Source organism: Bos indicus, chromosome 23, assembly GCF_029378745.1.
Source record: "Bos indicus isolate NIAB-ARS_2022 breed Sahiwal x Tharparkar chromosome 23, NIAB-ARS_B.indTharparkar_mat_pri_1.0, whole genome shotgun sequence".
NCBI classification, from domain to species: Eukaryota; Metazoa; Chordata; class Mammalia; order Artiodactyla; family Bovidae; genus Bos; species Bos indicus.
Genome location: NC_091782.1, coordinates 21,289,891 through 21,315,030, shown reverse-complemented (window position 1 = coordinate 21,315,030; position 25,140 = coordinate 21,289,891). Strand labels below are relative to the sequence as shown.

At 39.3% G+C, this 25,140-nt stretch overlaps 1 protein-coding gene and 1 non-coding gene across 3 annotated transcripts in view; one reads left to right on the top strand and one right to left on the bottom strand.

The window, feature by feature from the left end:
- CYP39A1 (cytochrome P450 family 39 subfamily A member 1) overlaps positions 1-25,140 on the top strand; it is a 118,901-nt gene that overhangs the window by 32,303 nt on the left and 61,458 nt on the right. For both annotated transcript variants that reach the window (XM_019986223.2, XM_019986222.2), the window contains exon 8: positions 18,994-19,127. In XM_019986223.2, the coding sequence (XP_019841782.2) occupies positions 18,994-19,127 (134 nt within the window). The remainder of the gene's footprint in view (positions 1-18,993; positions 19,128-25,140) is intronic.
- LOC139179213 (U6 spliceosomal RNA) lies at positions 4,795-4,901 on the bottom strand. Its single transcript, XR_011563636.1, has one exon. It is a non-coding gene; the product is annotated as a U6 spliceosomal RNA (small nuclear RNA).

Sequence of the window (25,140 nt, the reverse complement as noted above, 5' to 3'; positions counted from 1 at the left end):
GAGAAGGAAATGGCAATCCACTCCAGTATTCTTGCCTGGAGAATCCCATGGACGGAGGAGCCTGCTGGGCTACAGTCCACGGGGTTGCAAAGAGTCGGACATGACTGAGCGACTTCACTTTCACTTTCACTTCACTTTATTCTCCTCTAACAGGCTTCCCAGCGGGCGCTAGCGGTAAAGAACCCTCCTGCCAATGTAGGAGATGTGAGAGATGCAGGTTCAATCCCTGGGTTGGGAAGATCCCCTGGAGCAGGGCATGGCAATCCACTCCAGTATTCTTGCCTGGAGAATACCCATGGACAGCCGAGCCTGGTGGGCTACAATCCATATGGTCACACAGAATTGGACAAGACTGAAGTAACTTAGCATGAACACATTCCCCTCTAACAGAAAAAAAAATCTTCAAATAGGTATCAGTGTACTAGCTATATTGTGTCAGTGCTTTCAGTTTATAAGACTCTTGTAGAATTGAAATTAGTCGATAATGTATCAAACATTTTTTGCCATGCTTATGCAGAATCAGTTCATGTCAATTCATGAATATGATATAGCAGTTCAAGAATTTAGATAATGGGAGAGGAAGCCACAGATCTTTGGAAGTTACTATCAGGGGAGATACCCATATGCCCAAACAAAGGATTCTGTCAAGGAAGAATGTTAAAAGTGGATGAAATAACCTGACACAGCATGACATTTCTCCCATTTTTATGCTTTTGTGAATTTCCAACTCAGAATCTCACTAGCCTCACTACTAGAGCCCATCTCAGACATTTTCCCCAACTTTCTTATACAATAAGTCTTAGGGTAAAGCTGCTATTAAATAGCTGGTCCTTTATGTCTGAATTCTTTCATTTGGTATAATGTTATATTTTGTATGATGATGTTTTAAATTAGCTGATTTTCATGTTTCAACCTCCTTGCATTCCTGAGATAAATCTTTAGTCATGGTGTATAATTCACATAAAACATATGATTTTTATATATGTTGCTGGATTCAGTCTGTTAGTATTTTGTTGAGGAATTTTGCATCTTTATTAATAAGATATACTGATTTATAGTTTTCTTTCTTGTGATATCTTTGTCTAGTTTTCCTATCAGAATCAGTTCAGTTCAGTTGCTCAGTAATGTCTGACTCTTTGCGACCCCATGGACTGCAGCATGCCAGGCTTCCCTGTCCATCACCAACTCCTGGAGCTTACTCAAACTCATGTCCATCAAGGTGGTGATGCCATCCAATCATCTCATCCTCTGTCGTCCCCTTTCTCCTCCCACCTTCAATCTTTCCCAGCATCAGGGTCTTTTCCAATGAGTCAGTCGTTCACACTGGGTGGCCAAAGTATTGGAGTTTCAGCTTCAGCATTAGTCCTTCCAATGAATATTCAGGACAGATTTCCTTTAGGATGGACTGGTTGGATCTCCTTGCAGTCCAAGGAAATCTCAAGGGTCTTTTCCAACACTACAGTTCAAAAGCATCAATTCTTCGGCGCTCAGCTTTCTTTATAGTCCAATTCTCACATCCATACATGACTACTGGAAAAACCAGAGCCTTGACTAGATGGACCTCTGTTGGCAAAGTAATGCCTCTGCTTTTTAATATGCTGTCTAGGTTTGTCATAGCTTTTCTTCCAAGGAGTAAGCGTCTTTTAATTTCATGGCTATAATCACCATCTGCAGTGATTTTGGAGCCCAAGAAAATAAAGTCTGTCACTGTTTCCATTGTTTCCCCATCTACTTGCCATGAAGTGATGGGACCAGATGCCATGATCTTACTTTTTTGAATGTTGAGTTTTAAGCCAACTTTTTCACTCTCCTCTTTCACTTGCATCAACAGGCTTTTTAGTTCCTCTTCACTTTCTGCCATAAGGGTGGTGCCATCTGCATATCTGAGATTATTGATATCTCTCCCGACAATCTTGATTCCAGCTTGTACTTCATCCAGTCCAGCGTTTCTCATGATGTACTCTGCTAGTAGTTTAGTGGGTAAAGCATCTGCCTGCAATGCAGGAGACCGGGGTTTGATCCCTGGTTTGATCCCCTGGAGAAGGAAATGGCAACCCACTCCAGTATCCTTGCCTGGAAAATTCCATGGACAGAGAAGCCTGGTGGGCTATCATCCATGGGGTCTCAAAGAGTTGGCCACAACTGAGTAACTAACACACACACTCTGCGTACAAGTTAAATAAGCAGGGTGACAATATACAGCCTTGACGTACTCCTTTCCCAATTTGAAACCAATGTGTTGTTCCATGTCCAGTTCTAACTGTTGCTTCTTGACCTGCATACAGATTTCTCAGGAGGCAGGTCAAGTGGCCTGGTATTTCCACCTCTTGAAGAATTTTCCACAGTTTGTTGTGATCCACACAGTCAAAGGCTTTGGCATAGTCAATAAAGCAGAAGTAGATGTTTTTCTGGAACTCTCTAGCTTTTTTGATGACAATTTGATTTCTGGTTCCCCTGCCTTTTCTAAATCCAGTTTGAACATCTGGAAGTTCACAGTTCACATACTGTTGAAGCCTGGCTTGGAGAATTTTGAGCATTACTTTGCCAGCATGTAAGATGAGTGTAATTGTGTGGTAGTTTGAATATTCTTTGGCATTGCCTTTCTTTGGGATTGGAATGAAAACTGACCTTTTCCAGTCCTGTGGCCACTGCTGAGTTTTCCAAATTTGCTGGCATATTGAGTGCAGCACTTTAACAGCAGCATCTTTCAGGATTTGAAATAGATGAACTGGAATTCCATCACCTCCACTAGCTTTGTTCGTAGTGATGCTTCCTAAGGCCCACTTGACTTCGCATTCCAGGATGTCTGGCTCTAGTTGTGTGATCACACCATTGTGGTTATCTGGGTCATGAAGTTATTTTTTGTATAGTTCTTTGGAGAAGGAAATGGCAACCCACTCCAGTATTCTTGCCTGGAGAATCCCACGGGGTCACAAAGAGTTGGACACGACTAGAGACTTCACTTTCTTTCTTTCTGTGTATTCTTGCCTCCTCTTCTTAATATCTTCTGGTTCTGTTAGGTTGATACTATTTCTGTCCTTTATTGATCCCATCTTTGCATGGAATGTTCCCTTGGTATCTCTAATTTTCTTGAAGAGATCTTTAGTCTTTCCCATTCTGTTGTTTCCCTCTATTTCTTTGCATTGATCGCTGAGGAAGGCTTTCTTATCTCTCCTTGCTATTCTTTGGAACTCTGCATTCAAATGGGTATATCTTTACTTTTCTCCTTTGCCTTTAGCTTCTCTTCCTTTCTTAGCTATTTGTAAGTCCTCCTCAGACAACCATTTTGCCTTTTTGCATTTCTTTTTCTTGGGGATGGTCTTGATCCCTGCCTCCTGTACAATGTCATGAACCTCCATACATAGTTCATCAGGCACTCTGTCTATCAGATCTAATCCCTTCAATCTATTTCTCACTTTCACTGTGTAATCATAAGGGATTTTATTTAGGTCATACCTGAATGGTCTAGTGGTTTTCCCTACTTTCTTCAATTTAAGTCTGAATTTGGCAATAAAGAGTTCATGCTATGAGCCATAGTCAGCTCCCAGTCTTTTTTTTTTGCTGATTGCATAGAGCTTCTCCATTTTTGACTGCAAAGAATATAATCAGTCTGATTTCAGTATTGACCGTCTGGTAATGTCCATGTGTAGAGTCTTCTCTTGTGTTGTTAGAAGAGGGTGTTTGCTGTGACCAGTGCATTCTCTTGGCAAAACTCTGTTAGCTTTTGACCTGCTCCATTTTGTACTCCAAGGCCATATTTGCCTATTACTCCAGGTATCTCCTGACTTCCTACTTTTGCATTCTAGTCCCCTGTAATGAAAAGGACATCTTTTTTGGATGTTAGTTCTAGAAGGTCTTGTAGGTCTTCATAGAACTGTTCAACTTCAGCTTCTTCAGCATTAGTGGTTGGGGCATAGACTTGGATTACTGTGGTATTGAATGTTTGCCTTGGAAACGGAGATCATTCTCTCATTTTTGAGACTGCATCCAAGTACTGCATTTCAGTCTTTTTTGTTGACTATGACAGCTACACCATTTCTGCTAAGGGATTCTTGCCCACAGTAGTAGATATAATCATCATCTGAGTTAAATTCACCCATTCCAGTCCATTTTAGTTTGCTGATTCCTAAAATGTCGATGTTCACTCTTGCCATCTGCTGTTTGACCACTTCCAATTTGCCTTGATTCATGGATGTAACATTCCAGGTTCCTATGCCATATTGTTCTTTACAGCATTGGACCTTGCTTCTATCACCAGTCACATCTGCAACTGGGTGTTGTTTTTCCTTTGGCTCCATCCCTTCATTCTTTCTGGAGTTATTTCTCCACTGATCTCCAGTAGCATATTGGGTACCTACCAACCCAGGGAGTTCCCCTTTCACTATCCTATCATTTTTGCCTTTTCATACTGCTCAGTCATGCCTAACTCAGTTAGTTGCTCAGTCATGCCTAACTCTTTGCGACCCCATGGACTGCAGCCCACCAGGCTCCTCTGTCCTTGAGATTCTCCAGGCAAGGGTACTGGAGTGGGTTGCCATTTCCCTCTCCAGGGGATCTTCCTGACCCAGGGATTGAACCGAGTCTCCTGCTCTGCAGGCAGATTCTTTACCAACTGAGCTATAAGGGAAGCCATATATATATATAGTGAATTGGTTACCACAATAAATTTAGTTAATTCCATCACCACATGTATATTCTTATGATGAGAACTTTTAAAGACCAACTTAAGTAAGTATCAAATATATAAAACAGTATTGTTAGCTATAGTTATCATGCTGTATGTTACACCAGCACAACAATATGGGATACTTTGCAAATTTTAGTTTCATCCTTACACAGGAGCCATGTTAATCTTCTCTGTATCTTTGCAATTTTAGTACATGTGTTGCTGAAGTGAGAACTGTATTATTCTTCTTGGAGTTTGTGTCTTCTTAGGAATTTGTCTATTTCATGTAGGTCATTTAACTTGTTGGCATACAATAGTTCATGGTTTTCCCCATAATCTTCTTTATATCTGTAAGTTCTCTAGGAAAATATCTCCCTCATCCATGGTTTTAGTAATCTGTGCCCTCTTTCTGTTTTCATGGTCAGTGTAGCTAAAAGGTTGTCAATTTTTTTTTTTTTTTTTTGAGAGCTAACTGACAGTTTTGTTGATTTGATCTTATTTTTACTATTGATTTTCTATTCTCTATTTCATTATTTGTTTCAATCTTTGTTATTTAACCTTTTGTCTCTCCTTACCGATATTCTCTAGTTCTTTACACACAATTTCTTTAATTCTTTGAATATATTTAAAATATCAGATTGAACAACTTTCCTTAGTAAGTCCAATATTTGAGTTTCTTCAGGAATAGTTTCTGCTGATTGCTTTTTCCCCGTATGGTCTATGTATGCTTGTTACACATCACATTTCATATTTTTGTCATGTGTCTTGCAATTTTTTGTTGAGAATTGGGCATTTAAAATAATATACTGTGGTAACCCTGGAAATCAGATTCTCCTCTCTGTTCAGAGTCTTTTTTTTTTTTTTTATTGCCACTTGTTATTTTTCCTTGTTTGTTCACAGAAGTAAACTCTTAAAAATATTTGATATTGTTAAATGCTATGTGAAAAAGAAAACAGCAGATTAGGGATGATCAGGAGTGCCAGAATTGGAGAAAAGTGAAAGTGGCTCAGTCATGTCTGACTCTTTGCGACCCCATGGACTATACAGTCCATGGAATTCTCCAGGCCAGAATACTAGAGTGGGTAGCCTTTCCCTTCTCCAGGGGATCTTCCCTACCCAGGGATCGAGCCCAGGTCTCCTGCATTGCAGACAGATTCTTTACCAGCTGAGCCACAAGGAAAGTCCAAGAATACTGGAGTGGGTAGCCTATCCCTTCTCCAGTGGATCTTCCCAACCCAGGAATGGAACCTGGGTCTCCTAGATTGCAGGTAGATTCTTTACCAAATGAACTATCAGAGAAGCCCAGAAGGAGGTGGTAGCATTAAATAGTTGGATCAGAGCTGACCTTCCCGGAAAGGTGAGATTTGAGCAAGGACTTACAGATGGTTAGGAGTTAGCACATATCTGGAAGAGAAGCCTGTTAGAGTTAGATATTGCAGGTGCGGCCTCACTGCATTCTCACAAAATCCTTGCAGACATTCACTTTGGGTCCTGTTTAGACTGTGGTTTCAAGCAGTTTTCTTTTCTAATTTAGGATTCCCACTGTGAGTGTCTGCCCAAGAGCAGAAGGTCATTCCATCTTAAAAACAAACAATAACAAATAAAAATGCACTTAAATTGTTACCTGGTTGCATTTGACCCTTCTCACCTACTTGTTTTGATTTAGGGTAGCATACACAGCGGAGAAGGCAATGGCACCCCACTCCAGTACTTTGCCTGGAAAATCCCATGGACGGAGGAGCCTGGTAGGCTGCAGTCCATGGGGTCGCTGAGGGTCGGACACGACTGAGCGACTTCACTTTCACTTTTCACTTTTGTGCATTGGAGAAGGAAATGGCAACCCACTCCAGTGTTCTTGCCTGGAGAATCCCAGGGACGGGGGAGCCTGGTGGGCTGCCGTCTCTGGAGTCACACAGAGTCGGACACGACTGAAGCGACTTAGCAGCAGCAGCAGCAGCATACACAGCACACTGGTTTGTTTTTTGTGATTTTTTTTGCCTGTGTGTTTTGTTTTTGTTTCTTGGTGGCCATTCAGTTGTAATGCACATTTAGTTGAGGGGAAAAAATAGTAAATTTTTTTCTGTTAATTTAAAATAAATCAGGTTAATTAACAGAAATACACCTGCATAGAAATAATTCCATAAAACATCAGGAATTGTTTTTTTGTCTTACATAAGAATCATGATTTGTGGATCATAAAAGACACAGTACAAAATTTTCATTGGATTATAATTTTTGTTTGAAAATTTGATTCATGCCTTTCTACCCTGTCACTTAGTAATTATGTGACTTTGGATAAAAGAGAAAAGTTACTCAGAGCCAACCAATAACATTTCTTGACACCACTGAGTCCTGATTTAGCAGCAGTTCTGCCTGGGGACAGACCAACACTATCAAGTGACCAGATGCTATTAGCTGGTGACACTGACTCAGTGGCCACACTCATCATGTACTGGTGAGAAAGGATTGTCTCTCATATTTATAAACAAGCATAAAAACTAGCAGAGGGACAAATGAGGCTCAGGGCCTATGGTGATGTTCTGGGCAAATTTGATGTCATTTGCATCATTGTAACTAATTCATCAATTTTACCTCATAGCATTGAAACATTTACATTTATTCTTGAGGTCTTCTCTGCAGTCACCTCTTACCCATACTATAACATGTGTGCAATTTTTATCTGCTTGGATGTGTCCCAGTATCTTGTCTAACCTAGAACAACATTCTTGGAGGATTCCATCATGGTATATCAAAGACCTGAGTCCCTCCAGCTAACTAAAGAAGCTTATTCTCATCACCGCTTTGCAGCCTGCTAGGACTTAATGGCTGATAGCCAAGGTTGTGTCTACGATAGAGTCTTGGCCTTTATGTCACACATCGACCAAAATATTGAAGAAAGAGATCATGTAGCAGAAGCTAAGGCCACTCCAGTGGAGTTATGAATGGAGAAAGGTTATTTTATTTATTTATTTTTTACATGATTACTAAGTTTGATTCAACAGCTACACCCACTCCTGCCTTGTAAACATAACAGGCTCCTCTCAAGGTTACATTGTGATGTGAGTACAGGTTTCTTGTTTTCAATGACAGCTTTACGAAAAAAGTGTTAGTTGCTCAGTCATGTCCAACTCTTTGTGACCCAGGAGCCTGCCAGGCTCCTCTGTCTGTGGGATTTTGCAGGCAAGAACTGCTAGCCAGACAACAAGAATCTGATATGGACATTTGGAAGCTCTAGCATATCACAGAGGAATTTTTTTACATTTACATCTCACTTTCCTTTGCTAGCCCAGCTTTTAAAAATCCTAGAATAAACTCAGAAAACATTAAATTATGACAGAGCTGTTCACAAACTACTTCTCATCCATCAATCTTGAAGAACATATGTACATTACCTAAGAAAATGTTTATTAATGCAGGAGATTTCATTGGAAACCCGCTCCAAATGTTTAATTTTGTTATCTTCTTTTCTCCTTGGACTTAAAGACCAAGATGGTATCATTTTTGGAGCTCAGAACTCATTACTTGCCAATCCGCTCATACAGGTAAAAAGACCAGGGTGAAATTTCACATATAGTATCTGACCCATGAGAGATTTCCCAGGAGGCTGGATTTCCTCCACTATTTTCTGCTTTGAATGCTTGAAGTGTGCCTTGTGACACTAACTCAGGAGATTTTGTGTGAAGTCATTCTGTCCTCATTTATTGCTTGGCTTTAGTAGGTGGAAAGAGATACCTCTTATGGCTGCATATTATTTACGAGCTTGGAGATAGGTCCTATCTGGCACTTCTCATTTTATTAAGTCTTTCACTATCTCACTCCAGTGTAGCACAGTTAATCTGCTTTGTTTATTCTCTACATTTTTCATTCGGACACGTTCTTTTCTCTGAGTGTTCCTTTAGAGAATTATTCAGGCATTTGGATAACCTTTTTTCCTCTTTAGAAAATGAGATAAAGGTATTCAAGCCAGGTCAACTTCTCTCCAGAGAACACAATCCAGAAATTTAGAATTATTATGCAGGATTTATAAAGAAAGGTATTTCTAGATCAAAGTTGATTTTTATCTTTTATTATCTACCCATTGTCATCTTATTTGTCAATATCTCTACCTTTTACTTATTATAAATTAGGTCATGTCCTTTATTCTTTGTAAAAGACCATCATAATTATGAATCAGTCTTCATTGTATATTCCAGTAATAGAGAAATTGATACTCTTTTTAATATATGAAAGAAATATTTCTGAAGATAAATAGGATATTGTTTTTTCAGAAGAGAATCTTATGTGGTTGTCTTGGTATAGTTGCATGAATCTTTTCTTTAAATGATATCATGGGATTTGGTATATTTTTATATGTGTGTGTATAAATAGAAGAAGTGGTGGGATCAATCTTTTGATTCTTCACTCTATCTTCTATCTGTCTTAATAACCTGTTCTAAGCACCACTGCCGTCCTTGGCATCTTTCTCAATTCATTGTTATTGCTGCTTCGTTCATTCCTGGTCTGTAGTTATGAACATCCAACTGAAGCTGCTGATTAGCATCTACCTCTGAAAGGTTTTATAATTTTTCAGTGGGTGTCAAGCAGAGTGCTGTGCACCAGTTAGCAATCCCAGGGGAGGACTCTAAACATTTCTGCCCAATGCATCTTGGTATCAGAGTTGTCGAGGATAACACAGTGCTGTCAGGCACTGGCTACAACAGTGTTAAACTCACAAAGAGCAGAAAGAGAGCGAGATCAGCTTCAGCAGTGGGTGTGGGTCCCCTGTGGCCAGCGTGTCTCTCCCTGGAGCTAATGAAGAGGAGTTGGCCTCTGCAAACCCCTCTCACACCGCAGTGAAAGGAGCCCTGTCCTCGTCCCTCTCGGGGCAGATGTAACGGGGGGTTGGACAGGTGCCTCATCCTGCCCTTGCATTAAGCAGAGACAAAAGAGTGTTTGCTGCCCCTGAAACAAGGAAAGGTATTCCCACACAAGGTGACGAGCCTGGCACAGGCTGTGTGGGCTCTTTGTGTCTCGTTGAGGAACAGTTCCAGGCTTAAGGCCCACCTTTGTATTGGGGTCGAAAGACTGAGCGTGAGACCACCTTTCCCAGCAATAGGAATCTGTGTTTTTGATAATAAGAATTTATCCTAAATCCTTCAAATGCCAAAAAGTCACATCCACTGGAAAAGTTAGAAGAACCAGACCTGGGAGTTCAGGAATGACTGAGGTGTCTGGAATAAGGTGGTGGCTGGAGGGGGAGAATTGAAGGAGCTGTGACTTTGCAGGCTCCGGCTACAATCCCTAAAGCCCTAATGCCCATTTTCATCATCCGTGGGCAATCTCTAGGCTTTTTGTTTGCTTTTTCCAGTCTATATCCACCACAAACAGCTTAAGCTGTTTTTAAGCCTCCCTTTCCACTTTACTTCTGTTGTTCCTATTAATTTAACTGGTATTTTTCTTATATAAAGCTCTTGGTTTGGGGTAGGACCCTTAGAGAGGAAACTATTAATAACATTAAAAATACATATATATGTATATTTACAAAACAACTTAAATAAAGAAAAACATATTATGTTCCTTTATGGGAAGGTTTAATATCATGAAAATGCCAACACTTTTCAAATTAATCTATATTTAATTAATTATAAAAAGAATTCCAGTGGTTTGGAAGGGGAGGAAATTAATGAAGTGACTTAAATATTTTTTGAAGAAGAAATGCGATTAGAAAGACTATTAGAAGCATGAATTAGTAAGGCCATATTTTCCCAACCAGATTTTAAAACGTATTAGAAAGCTGTTGTAATAAGAGTATACAACTGCCACAGGACAAATAATTGACCATCATAGCCCTTGTTCGCTAACCTTTTGCCGCAATAAAGAGCAAAATCAGATTCTTTTCTTCCAAAGCTAAAAAAATATTATTAGAAAAGAGTCATTTTTCTATTTTGTTTTACATTCTCGAGGTCAAAGTTTCTAAAACTATCAGCATTTGCAGTGAGTTAATATTCTACAGACCTGCAGTCATTAGAGAGACTATATTTATAGTCTGTTTATAGGGAAGAGCAGTGAACTAAAAAGCATGTAACTCTACAGCCTAGCCTAGACTTTATCATCTTTCATCTACTCTCATCTGTTTTCCTTTTGATTTTTTAAGATAAATTTAACTTGTATCTTTCTCACAGAATTTTGTCTCACAGAACATGTATAATAATGGGCATGTACAGTCCATTCTAAAGGAGATCAGTCCTGGGTGTCCTTTGGAAGGACTGATGCTGTAGCTGAAACTCCAATACTTTGGCCACCTCATGCGAAGAGTTGACTCATTGGAAAAGACTCTGATGCTGGGAGGGATTGGGGGCAGGAGGAGAAGGGGACGACAGAGGATGAGATGGCTGGATGGCCTCACCAACTCGATGGACATGAGTTTGGGTGAACTCCGGGAGTTGGTGATGGACAGGGAGGCCTGGCGGGCTGCAATTCATGGGGTCGCAAAGAGTCGGACATGACTGAGCGACTGAACTGAACAGTAATGAACATGCACAATAGTAAAGGAAGGAAGCTAGTATTTTATAAGGAATAAAACCCAAAGAGTACCTTTTTTTCCCCTCTATCGAACAAATATTTAGCGGTTCCAGATCAAGAAGGCAGAGTAGGAAGACCCTGAGCTCAGCTCCTCCTGTGGACACACCAAGACGACAACTACATGCGGAACGATTTATCTGGGAATGAACTGAAGACTAGCACAGCAGATTTTCTGCAGCTTGGAATGTAAACAGAATGCCGTGTCAAGGTGGGCAGGAGGGTCAAAGATGCAGTCTAGACAGAAACCGTACCTAGACTGCGTGACCCACTAGTGGGAGAGAGATCACAACTGTGGAGGTGCCCCTATGGAGTGAGGGCTCCAAGTCCCACCTGGGGATCCCCTTCGTACCTACACAAGGAAGATGAGCCCGCATAACATTTGGCTTTGAAGACCAGTGGGGTTTACACTTGGAAGAGCTGGAGGGCTGTGGAAAACTGAGACTCTGCTCTTGAAAGGTTCACATGTAAACTCACTTGCTCTGAGTACAAGCACAGAGGCGGGAAAATGTGAAGGGCGCCTGGGTCATACCCTGAAGGAGGCTCACTGGTCATTTTGGGAGTGATGCTGGAGGGGTAGGGAGCTGGGACACCTTCTCCAGGGATGAGGGCATTGGCAGGTGCCATTGAAGGTACCTCTCCTTCACCTAGCTGGCCCAGGACTGGCAAGCAACATTTCTGTCACTCTCCATCAACTAGCTAACACCGTGTGCACCACCCCAGATTCTCCTGAGGACCCACCCTGCTCGACTACCCACTTAGTTGGTCCCTTCAAAGTGGCCCCTGCCCAACCTGGCATGTGACCTAGCTGGCACGGGCAACTGTACAGAGTGGTTCCACCTCTGGGGAGGTGGAGCATACCATGAGCCCATAGCAGTCAATAGAGCCACACAGCCCCAACCAGGGCACAACTGTGATCCAAACACAGCAGGAGGATGCACACAGCACACACAGGGGACACCCCAGAGCACCTGGCTCTGGTGACCAGGAGGAATTGCCCCACAGGACACCTGCTACATACGCCTACTCTTTCAAGAACAGGAGCTGTAGCTGATCTACCTAATGCATACAAACAGACACACAGGCAAAATGAAAAGAGAAAGGAATTCTTACAAACCAAAGCCAAAGATAAAAACGTCAGAAAAAGAACTAAATGAGATGATAGCAATTTACCTGATAAAGTGTTCAAAATGATAGTCATCAGAATGGTCACCACAGTTAGGAGAGGAAGGGATGGACTCAATGAGACATGCAAAGACAGATTATATAAAAAAAGACCCAATCAGAACTGAAGAATTCAATAACTGAAATAGAAAATACAGTAGAGGAAATCAGCAGCAGATTAGTGGATGCAGAAGAACGGAGCAGCAATCTGGAAAACAGGTTAGTGGAAATCACCCCATGAGAACAGCAAAAAGAAAAAATGAATAAAAACCGATGAGGGTTAAGATTCCCTGGGACAACTACAAGCATACTAACATGTACATTAGAGAGGCCCCAGAGGAGAAGAGAGAAAGGGATGGAAAACCTGTTTGAAGAAATAATGGCTGAAAACTTCCCTCTCCTGGCAAACGACACAGACAAGTCCAAGAAGCACACAGAGTTCTAAACAAGATGAATCAAAGACACCCACACCAAGACACATTATAATTAAATGTCAAAAGTTAAAGACAGAGAAGAGTATTAAAAGTTTTGCAGTATTTCTTTTTACATTTATAAGAATAAGTGCAGAAAAGGGTTTATTGCTATCCCCTTCTGGGAGACAAGTCACCAAATAAAATCTTTATTTATTTATTTATTTATTTTTAATTTTATTTAATTTTTAAATTTTACATAATTGTATTAGTTTTGCCAAATATCAAAATGAATCCACCACAGGTATACATGTGCATCTCACTAAAATTTTCCAGAAATCTATAACCAGTATGTTCTCACTGCCTACCAATGTTATAGGGTCATTGGGTGTATAAAACCTATTGTAAATGCTATTATCTACTTCAGGACATTTTATCCTTTCTTATTCTTTCTGAGATGTTCTAACCTTTTCCAGTGAATGCAGATTTCTTCTGCAAAGGAAACAGCAATTTTATAAATTTAAGAAAAATATTCCTGGAACAGAAGTATAATTGTTAAAATTCAATATTTGAACATTATGTATCATATTCCATTTTTTTTTTTAATTCCTGAAATAAAGGATAGGGCATAAGATACTTGTTTTGTATTACTCTGGAATACTGTAGATTCTTTATTTATTGTTTCTCTTTAGCTTTGTCTCTTCTCTAAAACCTGATTTTTTTTTCAGGAGCTTAGAAATATGCCAAGAAACTAGTTTTCTACCTCTGCCACCAATTGATATCATTGCTTCATTACTTTTTAAGATAAGTCACAGAAATGCTGGGTTTTTCCAAAGGTGTTACATTGTTTCCCCAAATAGCAGTATAAAGAAAACACTAACTTTTATTATTTGATATTGCTTTTTAGAGAAATTATTACAAAATTTGGGGAGCAAATTTCATGACCAAATTTGGTAGGCATCATTGCTTAAGGTTATTACATCAGATTCTTTACTTTCTTCAACCTTTATCTCATGTATTTTTTTTTTTAATCCTAGTGTGTTCTGTGAACTTTTGTACACACTTTAAACAAGCTGTTGAAAGACAACTTCTGTGAAGGAAAACAACCTCACAACACTGAACAGCAGTCAAAACTGGGAATCCTTGCTTTCAAAAGTAAAGAGGTGGTAGAATGTGCAGGGACGCACTCTTTCAATTTCAGTGGGGCTTTGTTTTGTGTTTCAGCTGCTCAGCATTCCGGATCTTAGTTCCCAGACCAGGGATCATCAAACCCAGGCCCCTTGCAGTGGACACGCAAAGTCTTAACCTCTGGATCACCAGGGAAATCCCTCAGTGACATCCCTTATGCTTTGCTTTTCTTCATCTTTCTGTGTGTCTTTCATTTGTGGGGAAGCACGGAGCCTCCTCAGTCGGTTTTCAATCCCACTTTCTGATTCAGTCACCTCAGAATTATGTCTCAAAAGATCTGAATGACTAAGCAAATGCCTGTCATTCTCCCTTTTTCTCAAAACATGTGTTATTTTCCCCAAATTATTAGTTAAATCTTGATGTAATGGTCCTTCAGGACTATAGGAACAGAATTTTTGTATTTTATGTATTTATTTATTGAGAGAGTGAGCATGTGTGTGTGTGTTAGGGGGAAGGAGCCTGAAATATGAAGGAGACAGAGGAGTCATCTCTCAGAGAAGGACCTGCTTTAGTGATTCCATTTGATTCATATTCCTTTTTTAAGTCTAAGAAATCGTATATTTTATAATTAATTTTGGAGTTTAATTTCCTTTCTCTCTGCTTGGCTACATGCTACTCATCCTTCCAGGCCTAGCTGAAATTTTAGCCCTAGGCAAGAAGGGATGAACGCCACTGACACTCAAATTCACTCTTAAGAAACTTATGTTGTAGTTATTTGTAACCAGATATTATTTTGTGTCCTTGTGTTCAAACTTGTTTAATACAATGACGGTGTCTTTCTCATTCGTTTCTCGTCTCAGGGAGGTGATGGGACACGGTGAACAAGTATAAGGGCTTTCAGTGTAGACAGACATGGGTTTGAAGGCTGTCCTGTCACTTTCAAGCTTCTCCTTGAACACATGATCACTTCATAGATGGCAGATCGTGATGAAGAGTAAATGAAGCGGTCCAACATGTTGGTGGCATTAGATAGTCAAAAATTAGTATGATTCTCTTCCTATCTCTTACAGCACCTATATTTGGGCTTGGAAGTAACAGATACAAAGCACATTTATACTGAGTGAATAAATGGTTGAAGTAATAGAATTTTAATCTATTCTACATCCTTAGCAAATAAAAATCACAGTTACTGCATTCTAACATGCTTGTCATCATGTGTGCAGAATCCTAAAACTATGCATAACAGTTTAGAAACGTTCTTCGCTATCTCTGAACTCAAGAATTATCTTTTCTTTTATTTGGTTTCCAATATCCTGTTATTGGTTTGACTTCTATTGCGTTTGTGCCGAGAACAAAACAGATGTCTTCTACATTTTACCCCAAATCGCCCATGGTTTCTTCCCTGGCAGTCTGTTATACTGGTCCCGGTCTCCATTAGGCACTAGCGCTTCTGATGATTACCTTGGCTTTCTTCCAAGTGGAGCCTTCTAATTTCAGAGTCAAAACACTGGAAGAACAAACCACAGATGTGCATTGAAATATGCCCAGTATGGGTACAGAGCTATTTCTAAGAGTTATAATAAGAAACATCTTTAACCTGAAGATGTTGTTTGGAAACAGCATCTCTCCCTTTCTTTTTCTTTGTCTAGTCTGGGAATCCTACCATATTTTTCCTACCTCACACTGGGATTTGAGAAACTAAAAATATCTTATTAAAACATTTATTTTCCAAGTGTAGTCTGCATCTCTCCTACAATGGCAGGTCATAATAGATTTTAAATATTATTTTCAATTCAGAGCAAGCTTTTGTTTATTATATAATACAAAACATTTTTTGCACTTTATAATTCAATTAGTCTCCTAAGAATATTTCAGAAGAAAAAGAGAAAACAAAACTTTTCTCCAAAAGAAAGTCAGAAACTTCACTATTACTGGAGTCCAAACTTTTTCAAGGCCAGAATTATGCCTGTCTCAAAGTAGGTAAGTCACTTTGGAGTCACACAGATCTGATTTTAAACACAAATTCTGACCCTTGGCAGTCATTTATTCTTGATTAAGTAGAGAAATCTTTATTTTCTATATCCTATACCTGCAGTAAAATAAAACACAGAAAATATTAGAAGGATTGTTTAGTGAATTTATCTAATGTAGATGCTCTAGATACATTTTTCAAGAGAAAACTCTTATTTTAAGTAAGATTTAGAATCTGAATTGCAGATTGCGTGCTAAGTCGCTTCAGTCATGTCTGACTCTGTGTGACCCTATGGACTGTAGCCTGCCAGGCTCCTCTGTCCATGGGAATTCTCCAGGCCAGAACACTGGAGTAGGTTGCTCTCCTCCAGGGGATCTTCCCGACCTAGGGATCAAACCTGCATCTCTTATGTCTCCTGCATTGGCAGGCAGGTTCTAAATAGATTTTTAAAGAGAAATGTCATATTTTAAGTAAGATTTAGAATCTGAATCGTAGATTATCACTGATCTATTTGTAATGTCCATTTGGCAAGGGCCCTTCTTGCTGGGGTCACCTTGGTTTCCAAGATAAAGGTGAAATTGTTCTGAATCCCCTCCAAGGATTCTAGGAATCTCTGGAAGAAGTGGGGAGGTGGCCAGAAGTCGAGGCCTGTGCCTCTCAGAGCTTCTCTTGATTTTCAGTCTCTCATTTCCTAATTTCTCCCCTTCCACTGTCTTTTCCTTTCTGGATGTTCTGCCTCTTTTCTGAATCTCACTGCCTCCTGGACACACCCAGGTCTTTATTTCCTCAAGTGTTAACTTATGGTATGTGTTATCTGACTTTATTAAAATATTGAAAATATGGGACAAGGAAAGGGAACATTGCACAGTAGTCAGAGCAGCTTAAAAGCGAGTGTATGACGTAAAGTTGAATTTTCTGTTCTTGAAAGTTTCGTCCGGCATTTCTCCCATGGTGAGTCTTCTCCTTGTGCTTGTGCTTATGCCCACTCAGTTGTGTCCGACTCTTTGCAGCCTCATGGACTGTAGCCCACCAGGCAACTCTGTCCGTGGATTTCTGAGGCAAGAATCCTGGAGTGCGCTGCTACTTCCTACTCCAGGGGAATCTTCCTGACCTAGGGATCAAACCTGTGTCTCTAGAGTGTTCCTTAGCCTTCTACTAGGTTGCTGGTCACCTGCCAGGTAGCTGGGTCCCCTCTTGTCTTGAATCCCCTCCAGCCCTGTCTCACTTTCTCGAGACCCCAGCAGCCCCAGTTCCCTTGGGCTCCTTTGGCACAGTCATCGATACTCCCTTTGTCTCGTGTTTCCACCACAGGGCTAATATTTATTAGCCATATTTATTAGACGACTACATCAGTCTTCTAATATAGGCCATTAGGCAGTGCTTTTCTTTTCCCTTTGTCTTTCTTTTTTTCTTTTTTTGAACTCAAGGAGGCTGGCGGGCTACGGTCCATAGTGTCACAAAGAGTCAGACAGGACTGAAGCAACTGAGCGCACACACGTGCACATTCTGAAAGAATCTCAGATCCCCTCTTACATTTTTAAGTTGATGTTCTCAAGTTTGTTATCCTGCATTTCAATACCCTCCCTGCTTTTAACTATCTTCGAATATCTTACATCTCACAGAATGGTTTTCTTGTCCGCATGGAAACCAATTATCCGTGCTCCTCTCTTACGGCCTGGACTGAGTGTATGGCAGGAATACCTTCATGGTTGTAACCCTGGTGGAGCCCGACTCAACTCCTGGGGCTTGCTCAGTGCTCAAAAATCTGTCATGTTTAGTGGAGTGTATAGAGGCCCCTATGGGGATTAATAGAATCAGGGCTCAAACAAAAACCCTGGTTCCCAGACTCTGCTAAGCAAAAACATTTGCTTCTGACTCCTTGGGAATTCCACATGTACTGACTGAGAAGGTTTCCCAGGCAGCACTCACCCAGCCCTCTCCCGCAGGATGGGCTGACTGTAGAACAAGCCGTATCTAGAGTCAGACAGATGCGTCTGGAGACCCGCATTCCACTCCCAGGCACTGGTTCCCAGTACAGTTGGGAGGCAAATGTGAAAGTTGACTTATTCAAACTTACCATGTTGTTGAATTTATTCAGCATACACTGTCAAAATGGAATGCTGAGTTGTTTCAAGTAATTTTCAGAGTGTAAACATTTTACTTAAAACACCATTAATTAAATTGTCTCATTTGATCAAAGGCCCTGGCCATATGTCGGTCCATAAAAAGGCCAACTCAGGTGCCTTCAACCTAAATATTAGTTCAGGTATACAACTTCCAATAGGAATGTTTGATGCAGCTATGTTTGGGAAGCTCATAATTCCAGATGAAACACACATGTGCCATCCCCCCTTTCTTAATATTCTTTTTGTACCCTCTGAAATGTATGATTAAATGATTAAAAAACAAAAGCAAAAACAGAAACAGTTCAGCAAGGAAGAGATAAGAGAAGAAAGTCAGGTGGCGTCTCACATCTCTTACTTTGTACTTTCTTTACAATTTTATTTGTTTGGCTGTGTCTGCTCTTAGTTGTAGCACATAGGATCTTTAGTTGTTACTTGCAGGAATCTTACGGCATGCGAGCTCTTTGTTTTGGCATGTGGGATCTAGTTCCCTGACCAAGGATCAAGGCTGGTCCCCTGCATTGGGAGTGCACAGTCTTAGCCATTGTACCACTAGGGAAGTAAGACCCTTACTTTGTACTTTTGATGCCTGTCTTTTATTGCTCCTTCCTTAAGTGAAATGAGAATTTGGACAAGAAATAATGAAATGAATAAACTTGAACTCTTTTCTGACAGGAACTATCTTAGACATTTGGTAGCCACAGGACTGGTAAGAACCAAGGTTGGATACCAATCCATTACACTACAGTAATCATCACTGGTTTAGTTTTTTATACCACATTTTATCTTGGTAAGAATAAAATGATAAAAAGAGATAATAAATGGCCAAACTTGATATGCAAAGGTAATAGTAATATTGACACTTGATGTCAGAGGTAGTTCTTAAACTACATTGATGACCTTACATAAAATCACTTTCTGGCCTCTTTAAATCCTTTTTCTTTTCTTTTTTTTTTTTAATTCTCTTTGCAGGTAAAGATAAGATTAAAGTGTCTGAGGACGACTTGAAGAAACTCCCTCTAATTAAATGGTGTATTTTGGAAACCATTCGTTTAAGAGCCCCTGGTGTCATCGCTCGAAAAGTGCTGAAGCCAGTTAAAATTTTGGTGAGCTTTGATTTTGTTTTAAAATAATGAACCTTCTAGAAAAAAAGTGAATACTTTATCCATTTGTTTGTTAGATACTTTCTCAATTTCCATTAAATACTGAGTGACACAGAAACAGGTTACTAGTAAAAGTTGTGCAGCAACATTTTGTTAATATAGGTATTTATCTGTTGGCAAATATTTCAGCTAAAACACAACCCTTTTGTAATCACTTTGGCTATGTGGTTCTCTATCAGAATTAGTATAATCCTATTTCAACAAGCAGGTAGGTTGGAAAATCTCTTCTTTGTTGGACCAACCTATTCCTCAGCTGGATAGGTTGGGGAATTGAGGGCATGAGGAAGGTCCTTTGGGATAACTGGAAGACTTCAGGCCCCAGATCACAGTTGCAGGTACACACAGCAGGAACGCCATGGGTAGCTGCAACTGATGTTAGGAATTAAAAACGGAGTGAGGTCTTTTCTATGGGCCAAGCAGAATTTTCTCAAGTGCACCAGAAAAGGTATGTACATATGGCAGATGTTTAGTTCCATATACAGTGAACCAACCAGGCAGAACAAAATAATCTTTTTTAGATGATTGACTTGGGGCCTGAATTATCCAGATAGGTTGTATTTAGTCAGCCCTCCATTTATATTAGCTTTGTTTATACACAGCTTGAGAGTGCCTGGATTTAAATGAAGAAAATTTTGTGGTAGTAGAAACCAAAAGAGAGAAAAAAATCCAAATTTTATACAAGTTGCTACTTGCTAAATACAAAGGAAATGTAGTTTATTTAACTGATCTTATGCAAATTGTAGCATTGAGTTTTAAAGGGATTTTTAACAGTTTTTTCTTTTTAATAATCAAAATATTAATTATATTAGACTATGGATATAAATGAATATATATTTAAATATTTATAAATCTAAATATATATATAATTTGTATAATAAACTTATTTATATAATAAAAAATATACATGTTGATTGGAAATAATCAAACAACTTCATGCAGTTAAATAGAACAATGTGTTTATCACTCTGAATATTACTATTCAATATAATTGTTATTGAATTTTTATTAAGCTTTATTTATATCCTGGCCAGTAGATAAGTAGCTGAATTGCAGAATAGTTAATTGTCTGACAAAGACAAGTGGATGTTTGTTTTTACTGTTATTTTAAGCCTACCGATCCTATACAAATTCTGTTAGATCTATACCTGAATTTTTCTATTTCAGAGTTTAGAGGAGAAAAAGACCATAAAGAGAAGCTAAAAGAAGAAATTAAAAATTGCTTAGAATCTCACAAGTCAGAGATAACCACTGTGAACATTTTGATATTATTGTAATTTTAGAATTTTGTCCTATAGTATGTTCATTAAAATATAAATTGAGGTCACACCAAGCTAATTTTCTCACAACTTACTTTTATTTTATTTAATAATAGATCCAAAATAGTTTTTTTAATCAAAAAAAGACATTTATGTCATTTTAAATTACAGCATAATCTTAATATTGAATATATGGACACCAAATAAATTTTTAAATCAGTTCTCTGTTCTTGAATATGTATGTGGCTTCCATTCTTTCACTATTATAAACAGTGTAAAGATGAACATTCCTATAGCTAAATTTTTGTGCACATTACTGATTATCTTCTTAGTATAAATGAACACAACTTGGTTCTTTTAAACATCAAATATTCTCTGAAACAAAGTAGAATATCTTTGCTGAAAATATTAACATGTTCCCAGGAGTTTGGACCATAAAAACATTCATAGATGGGATCACCTATGTCTTGACCCGTTGGACAACTGGTCAAGTTTCCTTGCTATGAGTTCTAGAAGTATTCTCCATTGCTGTTTCCTAATGGAGTCTGAGCAGGATATATATTTTTGCTCTCGTAATTACTTCTATATATATTTATATATATATATGAATAAGTGAGAATGGACAAACTTTATCTGCTTTCTTTGGTTTGCTCTGTTCCATCGTTCTCTTTATTATGCCACCTTTCCAAAATTCTTAAGCTTCTACTTGTGCTGTCTATTCAAGGTTTCATATTTAGTACCAGGTTAATCTGCAAGAATACCTAGGAAAGAAAGTGAAAGAAAAGAAAGTGAAGTTGCTCAGTCATGTCCGACTCTTTGCGACCCCATGGACTGTAGCCTACCAGGCTCCTCCGTCCATGAAATTTTCCAGGCAAGAGTACTGGAGTGGGGTGCCATTTCCTTCTCCAGGCGATCTTCCTGACCCAGGGATTGAACCCAGGTCTCCTGCATTGCAGGGAGAAGACGCTTTACCTTCTGAGCCACCAGGGAAGCCCCACCTAGGAAAAAACTAACCAAAAAAAGTGTTGGAAAATATGAATAATTAAGGAATATTAGTTATATTCTCAAGGTATTAAAACATGTAACAAAACTACAGTAATTAAAATGGCATGATACTGGTGTCAGACGTGATAGTCAGGTCAATGTAACAGACTAGATAAGTAACAAAGACACAAGCCATGCAGAATATGTAATATTGGATAGATAAATCTTTTTAAGTCCCTGAAGAAGAATGAGATTAATATATGGTTTGGGATGATTGGTTAACAATGGGTATTTTTTTTTTTAGCTTCTAGAATAACAGTTCTCAAACTTTTTGACCTTTATGGCCCCTTTCTACTTTACAAAATTATTAAGAGCCTCAAAGAGCTTTTGTGTATATGAATTATATCTATCAAGATTTGCTGTACTGGAAAATAAAGCTGAGAAATTATTAAAATGTTTATCTAGTTGTTGTTGTTCAGTCACCAAGTAATTCATTTTAAAACTAAGAAACCTAATACATGTTAAAATAATAATGTGGTTTTATGAAACATGACTATATTTTTCAAAACACATAAAAAATAGAACAGCATCATTTCAAGTGTTTGCAAATATAACTGAATTCCCATATATGTGTCTGCTGTCAATCTGTTGTGATATATTGTTTTCTACTGATGGAAATGAAAAAAATTCAGCTTCCCACAGGCATGTAACCAAAAAAGGAAGGAGTATTTTATTCGCCTTTTTCAGATATCTTTGTGGCTATTCTTTGATTCTACACTAAAACTCAACAGATACTTTTTTAAGTTTGTTGCAATCTGAAATTTTATCAATGAATTTTTTTTGTACTTAGTTACATTAAAATACATTGGCCTGTTATGCTTCCCTGGTAGCTCAGTCAGTAAAGATTCCACCTGCAATGCAGGAGACTGCTTACAAGGCAGGAGACCCGAGTTCAATATCTGAGTCGGTAAGATCCCCTGAAGAAGGAAATAGCAACCCACTCTAGTATTCTTGCTTGGAAAATTCCATGGGCACAGAAGCCTGGAGTTCATGGGGTCGTAAGAACTGGACACCACTTAGTGACTGAACCACCTCCACCATCCTATACTTTGAATAAGTCTTTTATTCAAGACTGATTTTTGATGTAGCTGATTCTCTGCAAAGGTCTCCAGACTCCCAGAAGACCTACCCCCACCTTTGAAAGCCACTATTGTGAAGAGAGGGCTTCCCTGATAGCTCAGTTGGTAAAGAATCTGTCTGCAATTCAGGAGATCCCAGTTCGATTCCTGGGTCAGGAAGATTCACTGGAGAAGGGATAGGCTACCCACTCCAGTTTTCTTGGGCTTCCCTGGTGGCTCAGCTGGTAAAGAATCTGCCTGCTATGTGGGAGACCCTGGTTCTATTCCTGGGTTGAGAAGATCCCCTGGAGAAGGGAAAGGCTACCCACTCCAGTATTCTGGCCTGGAGAATTCCGTGGACTGTATAGTCCATGGGCTCACAAAGACTTGGACACAATTGAGCGACTTTCACTTCACATGAATATCATTTTGGAGAGAAGAGGGCTTCTTAGGTTTAGGATTAATCAGTGAAACCACAATGCAGATGAACAGACTGTACCATATCAAAATGTAACATGTCTTATTAAGTATAACCTAAATTAAATGTAAGCCAAAAAATTAAGAATAAATATCAGTATAAGCACAATGCAAATGTTAATGAATCACAGATTAATAAGTAAAGCACTAATATTACACAGATTACTAAGGGTAGGACATGACACAAATTTTATGGAAGAAAATAACTTAAAATGAAAAATACTCAGCTAAGACATAAATTCTTGACCAGCAATAAAAAAGAACCTATTTAAAATGTCAGGTTAGCAGATAAGAGGGCAATGAAATTGATACTCTCATATATTGCAGTTAGAAACATATCTTGCTACAAAATTTGAGGGAACAATTGAGCAATATGTATGATAGCCTTAGATATTCAGAAGACATAGGACATGTATATTCTCATGTCTTCTGAACATCTTTGTTAAAAGATTTTATATGAACAGTGCTTTGTGAAAGAAGATACTTGTGATAGCATTATTTGTTATAAAAATAATAGTAGAAAATGATTAGTTAAGCATCCATTGGAAAGAAAATTATTTTATATGAATATATAATATAAAAATAATCCTTAGGCTATAATATCAAGTGAACAAAGTAGGAGTCAAAAATTATTCAATAGGGACAAAAACAATAATATGTGTATACTGGGTTTATTTATGCATTTGTAAATGATACATATCAGCATATATAAACAATGGACTTCCCAGGTGGTCCTAGTGCTAACGAAAGTGCCTGCCAATGCAGGAAATGCGGATTCCATCCCTGGACTGGAAAAATCTCCTGAGGTAGGAAATGGCAACCCACTCCAGGATTCTTGCCTGGAAAATTCTGTGGACAGAGGAGCCTGGCAGGCTACAGACCATGAGGCCACAGAGAGTCAGACACAACTGAGCGACTAAGCACACACACAGATATAAACAATAAACCACATTTAAAAACAACAAAAACCTAAATTGCTGTTATTAGCTAAAAGTACTGGAGGGAAGTCTAGCCAGTTGATAACTGTCTTCTGTTGCCAGAACTCTGGTTGTTTTCTATTTTTTCTATTTTCCTGAATCTTCCCAAGTGTCTAGAGAGCAGTTTTTTATTATACAGAAGAATACACTTTTGTAAAGTTCTTTTTCTTTTTCTTTTTTTTTAAGCAGCTCACACCAGCTAAGCTTCTGGCCCAAGAGCTAAAGAGAAAGAGTGTGCTTTTTTGGGGTCGGGCTCCTCTGATGGATGCTTTGCTTTACAGGACTCTACTCGTCTTGAAGTAGAGTCTGCATTCCTTGCACCACTTTAGGTGTTGACATCCTTCTTGATTTACAGCAGAGACTCCTTCTCTTTGCTCATCAAGAAAGCTCATCTCCGGACTAGCAGATGAGGTTCATCTGACCTCACGGCATCCCTATGGGGTGGGCTGGTCAAGATCACTTTGGCTTACCTGACAGGTGCACTTATTGCAACACAGAGAAGTTGTGACTTCCACTTCCTCATGGTCTGTGCCCAGTCCTCTGACTGTTTCATCTCTCTCTTGATCTTTTTCTTCATCTGCCACGTTGCAAGGACAGGACCATTTGGACCAGACATCATGATGTCCATTTGCTCAGACGGTTCCTTTGATACACCCGTTTCTCACATCCTCCTCACTCCCTCATCTGCCTACCATTTGCTGCAGCAACAGGAACTTCTTTCTAGTCTCCTCCCTGTTGCTAGTACGACTGCTGTTCCTGAGGCCCTTCTGAAGTCTTCCTCTACCGGCCTGCTTTGTGGGCTGCAGCAGTCAGTGTCTACACGTCACGATGCTAGGTCAGCAGCCACTGAAGGGAGCTATGAGGGTGGGGAGGGGAAGGTGGCGGCTGCCCGGACTGGACACCTGGCCCAGGGCGGCCCCTAAACATATCAGGGCCCTCCCCAGCTGACTTCAGAACCAGTTGTGATGCTTCTAGCCTCAGTTCCAACAGAGGTGGAGTGAACACACAGAAGTGGGATCTCACAGGTCTCTTTCCACTTTAAAGATGTTAAGAGGACAGAAGCAAATGCCTGCATCTCTCCTCATTTTGATCTAACTCTCTAGCAATCCTGGTACCGAAACCACCAGACTCAAGTACTACTCAG